Source organism: Glossina fuscipes, unplaced genomic scaffold (assembly GCF_014805625.2).
Source record: "Glossina fuscipes isolate IAEA_lab_2018 unplaced genomic scaffold, Yale_Gfus_2 303, whole genome shotgun sequence".
Lineage (NCBI taxonomy): Eukaryota > Metazoa > Arthropoda > Insecta > Diptera > Glossinidae > Glossina > Glossina fuscipes.
In genome coordinates this window covers 1,252,414-1,265,801 of record NW_023998646.1, presented here as the reverse complement: position 1 = coordinate 1,265,801, position 13,388 = coordinate 1,252,414, and the positions used below count along the sequence as shown (strand labels likewise).

The 13,388-nt window shown below is 34.2% G+C and overlaps 1 protein-coding gene across 1 annotated transcript; it reads right to left on the bottom strand.

The window, feature by feature from the left end:
- Positions 1-12,340: 12,340 nt before the first annotated feature.
- LOC119642988 (mitochondrial inner membrane protease ATP23 homolog) lies at positions 12,341-12,681 on the bottom strand. The gene is made up of 2 exons (XM_038042330.1): positions 12,624-12,681; positions 12,341-12,522 (listed from the first exon to the last, which is right to left on the bottom strand). The coding sequence occupies exons 1-2, from the start codon at positions 12,631-12,633 to the stop codon at positions 12,353-12,355; spliced, it is 180 nt and encodes a 59-aa protein (XP_037898258.1). The 5' UTR covers positions 12,634-12,681; the 3' UTR covers positions 12,341-12,352.
- Positions 12,682-13,388: the final 707 nt, after the last annotated feature.

Below are 13,388 nucleotides of genomic sequence, written 5' to 3'. Positions count from 1 at the left end.
TCATGTTTTCAAGGCTTTCTCTAGTGGCTCTCGCACTGATGTCATATATACTGACTTTTGCAAAGCGTTTGATTTTGTTAACCATAAACTACTTATCTTTAAACTCCAAGGCTCTGGCTTACCTTTCTTCTTAGTGGAATGGTTAAACTCTTATCTGCATGGTAGATCATTCAGGGTTTTATTTAACCTCATTACCTCGGATGAATTCCCCGTGACGTCTGGCGTACCTCAAGGTAGCCACTTAGAACCCATTTTATTTAATTTATACATCAATGATTTGCCCTCCGTGATTAAATTTAGCGAGATCCTAATATATGCTGATGATGTGAAACTGTTTTCTTCCTTTTCCGTAGAATCGCAATCACATCATCTTCAAAGTGATTTGAATAATTTGGTTGCATGTTGCTTTTTGAATCTTCTGAAACTAAATCTAAATAAATGTAAGAAGCTTTCTTTCTCAAGAAGGAAGTCTTTCATTACTCAGTATTTCATTGATTCGCACAAGTTGGAAGTGTCGATTCGTTCACAGATTTAGGCGTTCTATTTGATTATATGTTACGCTTCAATTTGCATATTGAGCTCTCGTTAAGCAAACCTAGGTCCGTGCTTGGTTTTATAAAGAGTTTAATGATCCTTATATTACGAAAAGGCATTACCTGTGTTCGGGTAGACCTATACCTGAGTATGCCTCGGTTGTGTGGTCTCCTTCATATTGGTGCTACGTAGATTCAATTGAATCTGTTCAAAAGCAATTCTTGCTGCTTGCCCTTAGGAATTTGGGTTGGGACCGGATTAATAAATGCTACAATTGACTCGCCCGTATTATTTCGCGAAATAGGCTTCAATGTCTCTAACCGCTTCTCTAGGCACTTCATCCTGATAAAGCTCATGCAAATATAATTACGAACTGCTAAACCCGCTCAGAGTTGTTTGCAAAAACCTAAATGACGTCTATCACTTATTCTCATTAATGGGCTCTTTAAAGTCCATTAAAGCAACATTGCTTAATACGCGAGATTTACTTATGTCTTACTTGAACTAACTTTCAACCTTAAAAAGTGATTATGAGTCGAAAATTAATTGTATTATCGGTTGCAAAGCTTATGCATGTTTGCGATGACTTTGGGGTTCACTTGCCATTTGGTCCTGTACCGATTGTGGGTGTGGCTCTATGCTAGTTGTGTACATGCTTTTTTTCTTTTTTTTCTTATTTGTTTTATTGTACGTATACTAAGTCTTAATATTAAGTTTTAATATTAATTAATTTACGATTTACTTTAAGAGTCAGTTGAACTCGACTGCCATTTTGTTTTAGTTGAGTTTCTTGTATAAGTGGAATAAATAAATAAATAAACAACTCTTCAAAAGCTAAACTTTTAAAAGCAAAAACAAAAAATCTCTATGAAGCTGATTTAATTTTAATAAATAATGACAAGGCTTAAATATACGTTTATTTGATCAGAAGTGAGAAGAAACTGGGGATCAAAAAAGAAAATCCGATGAAACGGATCATACTTACATGCTTTTTCAAGTTGAATAATGTAGACAATAATAATTTAAACTACTTTAGAAGTATTTTGTAGCTTGTGGAGAATGACACAAATGTTGGGATCGTTCGTAAGTGCAGTGAATTATGTACCACTTAATCGTAAACATTGTTTTTTTAGCTGCCATCGAGAAGTAGGGCTGTACTCGTAATGTCAATAGGCTTGCAACATCCAGAAGGAACATTTAGGTATTCTACGAAGAATATACATGTTTAAACATTACCGTCCCCTCGTTTGGGTGGATATGTACGGTAAAACATTCTCTTGTTGCCAAAAATTAACATTAACAGTTAGGGTTCAAATAACGCTAAAGCAATGGAAATTTTTGCATGTAGATTGTTATGAAAAATCGATTAATTCGCTTAAAGAACATGCCGTGAGTGCAATTGAAGCCCACAACACCTCTGCTTTCAAAAATAAAGAAATTGGGGTTTTGACTCATTACTCATAAATTATAACAAATATATCAACAAAACTTTTAAACTATGTTCAGAGGGTTGTTCTTCAATACCTTAGAGAAAAAGACTTTATTAGGATATATATCACTTAATAAGTTAAATAAGTGTAAGTATCAGGTTTTTGAATCTTGCTTCTGTGCATTATAAAAGTTTTGAAAAAGAAGTGAATTTATGACATGCTATAAAATCAATTTGTCGTGGCCGATTTTTTCCATTTTTGTGGAGGTGCTACAGCATTCCCTATAGAATATACGGTCAAATTCTTCTACATAGGTTTTTTTGCTTATTGCAGGGAATCTTACAAAAGTGAAGAAAATGAAAATAATTTTTGCACATACGTTCTGATTCGACGGCCAAAGAAAACCAAATTTGGATATCTGCTCTGCTAAATGTACTAAAAACTTCTGCCCTATAACAGATATTTATTTAAGCAATGCAACGTATACTTACATAAGTATAAGTATAAGTTAATAGTTGCGTAGTTATGAATAGTTTTCTGTTAAACATTGAAAATTACTGCGAAATCTCTATAAATGTATTAAGGTTGAAGGCGTTCGATAGTTTTCAATGTTTTGTAATAATGGGCTCGGTGGTTAAGACAAAAGACATTTTCTTTTTTTTTGGTGATTCATAGGAGGCATTATCTACAAGGGAAAAATCAAAATTACACCATTTCAAGCCACAGTCAATAGTAACAAAAATCTTTTATGCTACGAGAATAAACTGCAGTACTTACAGTTAAAACATCTTTTTATCTTATGATATCTCATTTAACTTTTTATTTTAATGTATTTGTACCACAACTTATCATATATTAGTGAATAATTGTACTAAGTGCGATTTCTAACCGTGTTTAAGTAGAAGTTGTTTTTACACATTAAGGTCCCTTATCATTCTTCCAGGGTAATTGTGAAAACTAATTTTTTGGTATTATCATCTGTTTGACCTTAGTATTACTTTGAGGTGAACAAATATTTGTCTAAAAAATTGATAAAGAATGAAAAGCGTTTTTTTGTTTAAATTCCACCGTTTTTTATTCACTATTGATTATGTCAGTAATAATTGAAAAGTTATAAAAGAACACGTATGAACATAAAATTGAAAGATTATCCGGTCGTTTTAACGTTTGGTACAAAATAATTTTTGATCGCACAAACTACCTCTCAAACAACATTGCTACGACAATAGCAAAAGAGAGAAATATTGAGAGAAAAGAAAAGACCAACATCCGTCTGTGTATAAGAAAAGCGATCAAGTATACGTTTAAATTTGCAGACATGGTTAAAAATTCTTTTATTGCGTTTTGTAGTTTTTTAGAAACTTTTTTTGTTATTTTTTATTTCTTTTCAAAAAACACATTTAAAGTTTCATACTGTGTGTTTGTTTAATTTCTTCTTTTCTTTTCACTGGTCGATAATAATTCATTCCAATTAAGCTTACACGAAGGTCAAAAATAGATTTATATTATTATTATTTTAATTTTAGACTAATGAATTGAATTCTTAGACTAAAAAAAGACATTGAGCACTAGCAACACAGGCTATCGGCTCTAATTATAAAAAAGAATAATAAAATGTACATTAGATAATGAGCATAGAAGTATAAGTAATAAAGTAATGTATAGAATTGATATTCTGTTCTGAAGCTGATTGTAGAATGTTCAAAGGGTTAATCGTTCCAAATGCAATACTTCTAGCCAAGGAAAAGTTGAGGCCCATAACATTTTAATTTTTCCGTCGGGTGTAGTAATTATATTCCTTAATATGTTGATGGTGCTCCATCTCGAAGTCGAAGGATTCCGAACAGCTTGTAATACAGACAAATTGTTGGTAACAAAAACGGTTTTGAGTTTGTTTTTATGAGCAAGGTTGGCAGCGTGAAGGATAGCTCTGGCTTTGGTTGTGAAAGTTAAAGTACTTTCGTGAAATATGTGGTTGAGAAGAACCCGTCCTGTAGCATCTACCACCGCACAAGCAGGAGGCAGACCAGGAGATTTTGAGCCATCTGTGTACAAAAGATTCCAACCAGTACTGTTCAATACTTGGGTTTTTTCAGCTATTAGATTCCTGAAGACGTAATTTGGAGTATCTTCTTTTTTGTGCATAGACAGTGAGATGTCAAAAGAGCAGTCTTTCAAAATCCAGGGAGGTTTAACACCAAAAGAGCGGGAAATTTTTAAGGGAATGTTCAATTCCTTTGCGATACACAAACAATGGTCAATTGCAGATGGTGACTTTGGAATTTTCTTCGCAATAATAATCTTTCTTACGTCATCACCGAGAATGGATTTGTTTGAATTAAGAAGCTTAGGAACTATTTTAGCTTTTAACTCATACAGTCTATTTTCTAAAGTTGGGAGACCAGTTTCAATTATAATATTATTTATAGGCTTCGTCCGAAAAGCATAACAAGTTGCTCTGACGGCTTAGTGATAGACCGGTTTAAGGATGTTGATATTAGATTTGCAGCTATTGCCATAAATTATCAAAGCATAGTCAATCTTGCTTAACACAGGCATTTTGGTAAGATAAGCAATAGTGTTAATATGCGCATGGCTTCTCCAAGCAACGTACTGTATGAAATTCACCCTTGTTAAAATAGAGTTTTTTAACCGCAGACAATGTGCTCTCCAACGATATTTGTTGGAAAAAGTGAGCCCGAGAATATGCAGCGTCTGCACGTTTAGTACTGGTAAGCCATTAATATGCATCAGTAGATTTCCTGCATCGCAAATTTGCTTTCGACAAATGTGCATTTTTTTAGATTTTTGTATGGAAATTTTAGCCCCTGACGAGTTTGCCCATGCGGAGATCTCTCGTCCAATAGATTCGAGGATGTTATTTGCTTTCGTGTTGTCTTTTTCTTTTGTAAAAATGTATACATCGTCCGCGTAGGGACAATGTTCCACTCTTGGTACACGGCAAAGAATTTTGCTAATCTTGTTGAAGGCGATCTGGAAAAGCATGACAGAGAGAGGAGATCCTTGGGGAATGCCATTCATTAGCGGAAAGGAATCAGAAAGATGATTGTTGATTCTAACTTTGAATCGCCGATGCGACATGAATGAAAGCATAGTCAATCTTGCTTAACACAAGCATTTTCGTAAGATAATCAATAGTGTTAATATGCGCATGGCTTCTCCAAACAACGTACTGTATGAAATTTACCCTTGTTAAAAGGGAGTTTTTTAACCGAAGACAGTGTGCTTTCCAACGATAATTGTTGGAAAACGTGAGCCCGAGAACATGGAGCGTCTGCACATTTAGTACTGGTAAGTCGTTAAAAGCATCAGGTTTCCTGCATCGCACAATTGTTTTCGACAAATGTGCATTTTTTTTGATTTTTGTATAAAAATTTTAGCTCCTGACGAGTTTGCCCATGTGGAGATCTCACATGCAATAGATTCGAGGATGTTGATTGCTTTCGTGTTGTCTTGTTCTTTTGTAAAAATGTATACATCGTCCGCGTAGAGACAATGTTCCACTCTTGGTACACGGCAAAGAATTTTGCGAATTTCGTTGAAAGCGATCTGGAAAAGCATGACAGAGAGAGGAGATCCTTGCGGAATGCCATTCTTTAGCGGAAAGGAATCAGAAAGATGATTGTTGATTCTAACTTTGAACCGCCGATGCGATGATTTCAAGAGTCTTAAAATAACATGAAGACCAACTCTATCAAATGCTTTTTCGAAATCAATTGGGAGAATTGTTACGTGATTTCGTTCGGAAATTGCTTTGCTTGTGAAATAATCAATATGTAACAGAGCGTCTATCCCGCTTGAAACCAACTTGTTGCGTTGTTATCAGGTTCTTGGAATCAAGAAACAAAGATAAACTAGATGCCATAATCTTTTCCAATACCTTTGAGAGGCAAGATAATATCCGATGCGATGGAGACATTTTTAGACTTTGGAATTGGAACAACTGCTGCCAGTTTCCACATGTAGGGTATATGGCCAGTCAAAAAAACCGAATTATATAGGCCCAGCAATTTCTTTTTAGATGAATTAGACAGCGCACTGATCATTTGGTAGGAGATGCGGTCTAGACCAGGTGTCTTCCCCTTCAAATTGGAGAGACAACTTCCAAGTTCTGAGGTAAATACGCAATTTTCCAGGAACATGGCACATCTATCGATATTATTTGAAAGAGGTATTGGAGTCCTTTTATTTTCGATGAAAGCACTGGAGAAGTTGCTGTCAGAGGAGTATTCACACCACACTTTTCCAAAGTAATTAGAAATCTCATCTGCGTCAGTTAAAGTTCCATTGGGAGTGCAGATGGCAGAAATTTCGTTCAGGTTTGAAGTCCCATTAAGTCTGTCGATTTTTTTCCAGACAACTTTCATTGATATATTTCTGTGAATTCGTCTCGAGAAAAGTTCGAAACTAAGTGCCTTTGATTTCCGTAATTCCTTCCTGAATAGAGCATTGGACTTTTTGTATAATAACAAGTGATTATGATCAGGACATCTCTTAAAGCGGTGCCATAGAAAATGACTCCACCTGTTTGGAGTAATTGATCCAATCCGCTTTATCTAGGAGGAATTTGGCCTGTTTTGCTGGAGTAGCAGAGGACGTTGAAAGTTTAAGATCGACTATGATTGGAAAGTGATCACTATTATGTAGATCATCAGAAATAGACCAGGAAACCAAAGGAAGAAGTGAGGGAGAGCAACATGTTAAATCAATATGTGAAAAGTATGATGAGTTGAGAAGTGCGTTGGTTTTCCATCATTTAAAACGCAAAGGTTGCTTTGAAAAAGGGCCTTTTCTAAAACAGTACCGCGAGTGTTGTTCACTGATGAGCCCCAGATGGTATTCCAGCTGTTGAAATCGCCGCATATAATTAACGTGTTGCAACTAAACTGCGTTATTATTCTCGTTTTATTATTTAAGAGAGCGAGCTCGGGTGTTTACCCAACGTGTTGTAAGGCAATTAACTTATATGAGAGATGTACATTTTTTTTTAAACGTCTTTCCTAGAAATTTCAATTTACATTTCGTGCCTAGGGCTTTAGTAAGTTATGACTAATTGTGTGGGTATGTTTATGTCAGGAAATATAATTGTTGAGAAAAGTGTGCGATATTCTGCTATATTAACTAACTAAAGTTAGACGAGTATTTTTATATATATATATTATATATTTTTACATCAACGAAATTTACTAAATGCCCTTAGCAAATGCACACACGTACATGCACATAGTCACACAATCACAGTACCACCTTTAAAATATATCTTAAAATTTGTCAAGAAAATTTTTTAAAAAAGTTATTTCTCTGGTCTCTCTGTATACTAATCGTCGTAGCAATTTTCTTTGCAATCAGAAGCGATTTATCTCAACAAAGCAAAACTTACATTAAATAGGAAAAAAAAAAACTCACGAAAATGGCTAAAAATAATAAGAAGGACAAAGGAGACAACGAATAATGGGAAAAGTGAACGGAGAAGGTTGGAAATGAAAGGCAAAGAAAACAAAGGAGAGAGGAGACAAGTAGGGGCTACGAGAGGAAAGCAAATGAAGTGGAATAAATTGGGCGGAAAAAAAATTCGTATATATGTATATATGGAAGATAAAAACCGTATATTTGCACACAAAGTTTACACGATCCTGACAAGTGTGTATCGTAGAGGAAGTCACCCACATATGTCCATCTTAGTTCATAAAACAAAAGTGTCCGTATAAAACTTCTCCCTCCACTATTCCATTAATTTCATGACTAGTATTTTGTATAAGTGGCTCAAGAGCTTCTGACGACTTATTATTGAATCATTGCGGACCATTTCAGTACAATTGTTGTACGTTTCTCAAAAATATTGGAGAAGAAATTGTCCTGTTAGTGTTTATACAATGCAATGTGTCCATCTAATTACTAACATCATTGAGTCTGCCATTCATATATCAGTGGCAATATCGGATCCGCGTAGAATCGTTAATCCTATATGAAGCCAAACTCACTATATATATGCCACTCCACTTTACGTAGTACAATTTTTCATTTATTTTCTTGATAAAATACGAAAAATTTTATGGGTGGCCTCAGTTCAGTGGCCGGATTCAAAAAATACACCTACATGGTCCAAATTTCCTATATAACAAGACGTGAGTCTTCTGTAGTTGTGCTCAACACAGGTACAGGTCACAACCTTTGAGATATTTTGATGAATTTTGGTAGAGAGGCGTGTCCCATGTAATACTTAATTTGGAAAACTCATTATGTAAACAACTGTAACAAGGAAGTTGGTGGAGGATAATTAATGATGGGCCGTGGTGCACCACTATAGTGTTTTTACGTATTAAACGGAAGAAATCTGCTTAAAAATTGCGTCAAAACTTCTATCGAAAAAGAAGTTTCCCGCAATATTAAGCAAGTCAGGCGACGATTTTGCGAATGAGGTAACCCTGTGTTATCATAGGCAAATGACTAGCAATCTAGTCTATCTTTTTTAAAAAAAAGGCGATAATCGTAGAATTTTTTCGAAGTCGAACAAGTCGATCTTGCGCCCAGTCAACTGAAGACTTGTGAATTGAAGAAATCTCTACTTCTAAGTCTGTAAATAATTTAATTTTTTCAATAAACATTTATGCTTATACTACGTACTCCAACATGTAACCACACAGCAGGTAAATCGAAAGCAATTGCATGCAACATTGTTTGAACGTTTTACCAGATGCCAATATATTGAACCAATAATAAATGGTCACTTGGGTGCGGCTTTTATTTACTTTTTTTTTTTCAATTTCTTGCAAGAAATAAATTGGTTTTGGTTTTGGGATATACTTAGTTTTCCTTTAAGGTGCAATCTTGTGATGAGCTAATAAATTTTGTGTGATTGTAGTGTTTGTCCTCGTTAGAAAGTAATTGCTTTTCCTTAACGAATCTTAATGTCCTACAATTACTCAACGTTTCACTAGTTTGCTAATAGTGTAAGTACTACCAAAGAAAAAACTCTGCAATGTTTGTGTTTTCAATTGATTAAACTACAACAAGGAACTTCTTTCATATCGCTGCTCCCTTCAATGTGGTAAGTCAGTAAGTGTACTTTATCTTTTGGTAAACAAGAAATTCCAGGTTACCGTACATTCATCGATATCATTTGCTATTAAGAAACTAGCAGTGGCGGCGTCTTGAGGTGATAAATAATTCCACATTTTTATTGCTGCACATAAAATAAGATATGAACACAGTCTTAATCAGTGAAACTAGGCGTATTAGCTATCAAAAATAATTTTTTTATTTTCATCAAACATTGTTCATAGGATAACGATTTAATTTTAAAATCAGCTCTCTTTTAAAGGAAAGTTGCACAACTTTCTTTATTAAGAAATCGCTCGTTCACAATGAATTTCTCGAATCTAATTAAAATTTCGTAGGATAGAAAGTTATAAAGAAGTGTCATATTAATTATTAAAAAATAAAAGAAAAAAACTTATGGCCCACCCCTTTTTATAGATACGCTATTTGTATATATATCTCGCCTGCATATGCATTATATACAAAAGTCGCTTCGAAAATCAAATTCAATAGACAATCAAAGAAAAAGAAAAATTTACTTATAATTCTGTGCATCGTAGGACGTGTTAGACAATTTCATTGAAGTAGAAATCTAAACCGTTCAGTAACCTCTCTCTGATCGACTTTTGCTAAATGCTTTTGCTTCTGATAGTCGATAGTTGAAATTTGTTTGTTGAGTAGAGAATGGTATGCAGCGGTTGGTATGGCTTATACACGCAATCAATTAATATATTGCGTGTTTAAGTACAGCATCGATTTTAGGAATGGAGGCCGATAGCCTTAGATGCTAGTGCTTTTAAGAGTTTAGTCTTAGAATTTATTTCTCTGGCGAAATTAATAATAATAATAATAATAATAATAGGAAATGGAAAAATTTCCCTTTACTTTCAAAATGTTTTCAGTGGAATGTAAAACGTTTATTGACCCTGTTTAAAAACGTAAGGTTTAGAAAATTATCTCAAATATTATCGTTTAGCAAAATGACTTTCTTTTTTGAAGAAAGTGCCTTCGTAATGGATTACGTCCTCCAATATGGTTCTGTTAAATGCGAATAAATTTCAATTTGCATCATGCTCAAGAAAGCACTCTTCATCAGCCAACTGTGTCGACCTTTTTAGCGATATACTCGTATACTCATATTCGTACGCATTAACTATAGGTTGTAATGAAACGGTTTGGCAAAAATGTTTTCTAAAATACGTTATTACGGCGAGTAAATATTCGTAATAATAACATTTTATAAGGAAATCCGATAAGGAGGGATGGACGGACAAGACCCTTGTGAACAATCTCGTCTAAAGTTTCCTATGTGCATCAATTTAATTCTTAGTTAGGAAGAATGCGAAACTAAATTTCTTTAAGAATCATATATTTTTTATTTTTTTGTCTCTGGCACCTATAACTTTCAAAATCTCTTATTCAGGCTATAACTTTACGAAGGATATTTAAAATTAACTGTACATGTTTTTAAAATTTTTTCTAATTATTGCCATAAATATCACCCTTAACAACTCGTTACCGAATTTTCTAAGAAACCATTTTTCTTCCTTTGCGTACAGTTGCTGAGCTGCGACTTCTTTAGGTAAATTAATTATTAGTATTAGTATGTCTTTAAAGGATTACCCTCAGGAAGACAACTTATTTTTGTTAGTTTAATAGATCTATGAAGCGACTAGGATCGGGATGAAAGGAATTTTTTTGCTTGAAATGTCTAACGCTTCCGAAAAGTCAGCGTGTGTTACATGAACTTGTGCTGGAAAGTTACAGACTAATGTCCCTCAGCTGTTGACTTCTCTAACTTCTCTAGGAGATTAAATGACATCCGTAAAAGGTGATAGCATATATATTACATTACGGACTGCAGCTGACTAGTTTAGAGTAACGCAGCGTAACTGTTTGCGAAAGAAAAGCTCCAACAGTTTTTTTACCGAGCATTCATACTAAAGGGCATGTCATGCTTCCGCATTATTTTTCACCATGTAGTGTTAACTATTGGTAGCAAACTCCCGGTCGCTATACTAACTAATTCGCGTCTTTTGCGCGGAGTTTTTCTTTGTTTTTGGTTTGTTTAGAATAGTAGGACTGGCTTTTGAAATCTATTTTTTGATTAACTTTTAGGTAGAATTCTACGATAGCTACTGATTGAAGCCAACAACAAATTGCATTAATGATAGAATTGTAACACTCCAATACTCCAATATATATATATATATAATATAGCAATAGCAACCTAAAATTGGCATTGTGGAGGAATTCCAAAGACAGGTATAACTTTCTTAAAATTACACTAATTTTGCAATTAATACTAATGTTGCTTGGTTGTTTTTAGGAACACGATATAATATTAATCTTAGGAGTGAGATCAAGCAAAGAGCATATACGTGACGATATGCACCATGGATTAGGATTCATACGAAACGAAAGATCAACCAAACTCGCAATTTCTCGGCCTCGTTGTCTGCTTATGATATACGGCAACCCCGACACACTCTTTTTGGATCCTCATTGGCGCATGATCATAAATTACCGCATCGATAATGATGCCTATTTCGGTGATTTGCCGGCAACGTTGTCTGACCCACCAACACTAGCCGAAGGAACAATTAATACTCAAGATAATTAAATTACTTTTGGCCTTAATATTCATTTTTCATTTTTTAATTAATAACATTAATTAATAAATAAAAATAAGACTACTTTCCCAGTTAATATATTTTTTAAATATGGATTCAAACGAACAACGATTAAGTTTGTATGTACAGGTCTTCTTTTTGTTGCTCTGCGAAAATTTGTTTTGCTAGCGAGCGTTCTGCGGTACATCCGAATACACGACAAATGATGCTGAAAACTATTAATTTAATATTTTGTTGACACATATTGATATCGTTGCAGAAGCGAAATGGTGAACGCCATATATAAATGAAAATGTTTAAATTGCAATATTTCGTTACAGGATATATCTATACTTATACCAGAACACTCGCGCTATTTAACAAATTTCAGTTAAAGGTTTTTTTGGTCTTTACATCTCATTATTTTGTGAAAATTAGAGATTTATACATATGTATGTAAGTTGAAAAACCAACAAGCAAATATTGCTATTAAAAAAAAATTGGAGAATATATCAAGTAAATGGAGCTTCGCTCTCCTTTATGATCAAGTAAATATATTTTACAGATCATCATCATTTGACTTGGTCGCTTTTGCTCTTCTTTAGAAAATTGTGAAGAAATTCCAATTCATATTTTGTTTACGAACAGCTGTCGCATGTATTTTGTATTTTCTCAGATGGTTGGTTTTTGTATACAAATCTCGCATCGTTGGCTTTTTTACAAAGACCTGTTGAATTCTTGATAAGCTCTATGCTGATCAGGAGAATTACGCCTAATGCGGCGCCCAATAGGCTCCAAATCATTATAACATCTAGAGAAGGCTCTTTCCACTGCTTCAATGGCAGCTTGACGTGATACATTACGCACAGCCAAAACGCAAGCCAATTCTATAAATAAAATATTCTAAGATAAGCAGCTTGTAATACTGGGTGTCATTTTCTTAGCAGGATCTGATGCGCTTGTTTAATGTTAAACAGCAGAGCATCACCTTGCATCATGGCACTCAAAAACGAGCAATGAGCAGCTAAGTTAGCTGCTCTGATTTCCGTGCAAGCCAAACGGTCAATCAGGCTATTCACCAGAAGCGGCTAGGCTGGAATTATGGGAAGACAACTGTTGGTTTTTGCATCACGATAATATATTTCCTCATACCTCATTTGTTATTTGAGATTTTCTCATTAAAAATGCGATTCGTATTGTTCTACAAGTACTCCATTCTATTTCTATTTACAAATACAACATTAATGAATTTTTCAGAAAAAAATGTGCAGAAAAATATTATATGATAAATACAAACACTCGCTGTCTTCGTAATTCGCCGAAAATATTGTAAGAAAAATCAGATTTAGTCGAAAAGTCAGAAGAAAGCTTCATGCGAATTTAATAAATGACATGTGTTTTCATTCAACATTCGAAAATCACCTATTGAATGTCGAACAAGTTTGTTTAGCTCAGAAATGTTACATCTGTAAATTAATCGTCATAAGGAGAGCAAGGAAAAGTGGTGTTAGGATAAACATGTATAAAATTCGTAAGCTAAGCTATAAGTTGCCGCTTAGCCCAATAAAATAAATAAATAAAAACATGATTAAAATTGTTGTTTTAAATAATGACGCCCCAGTTGTCGAAGAATACAATTTCTGAATATATATGGAAAGAGAATATTCATTTTTTTTGAAAATAGGGTAAAATCGAATGCCACGCCCATAAAAATTGTATAAAACTATTCAGGAGACGTACAAGGGGAGATGAA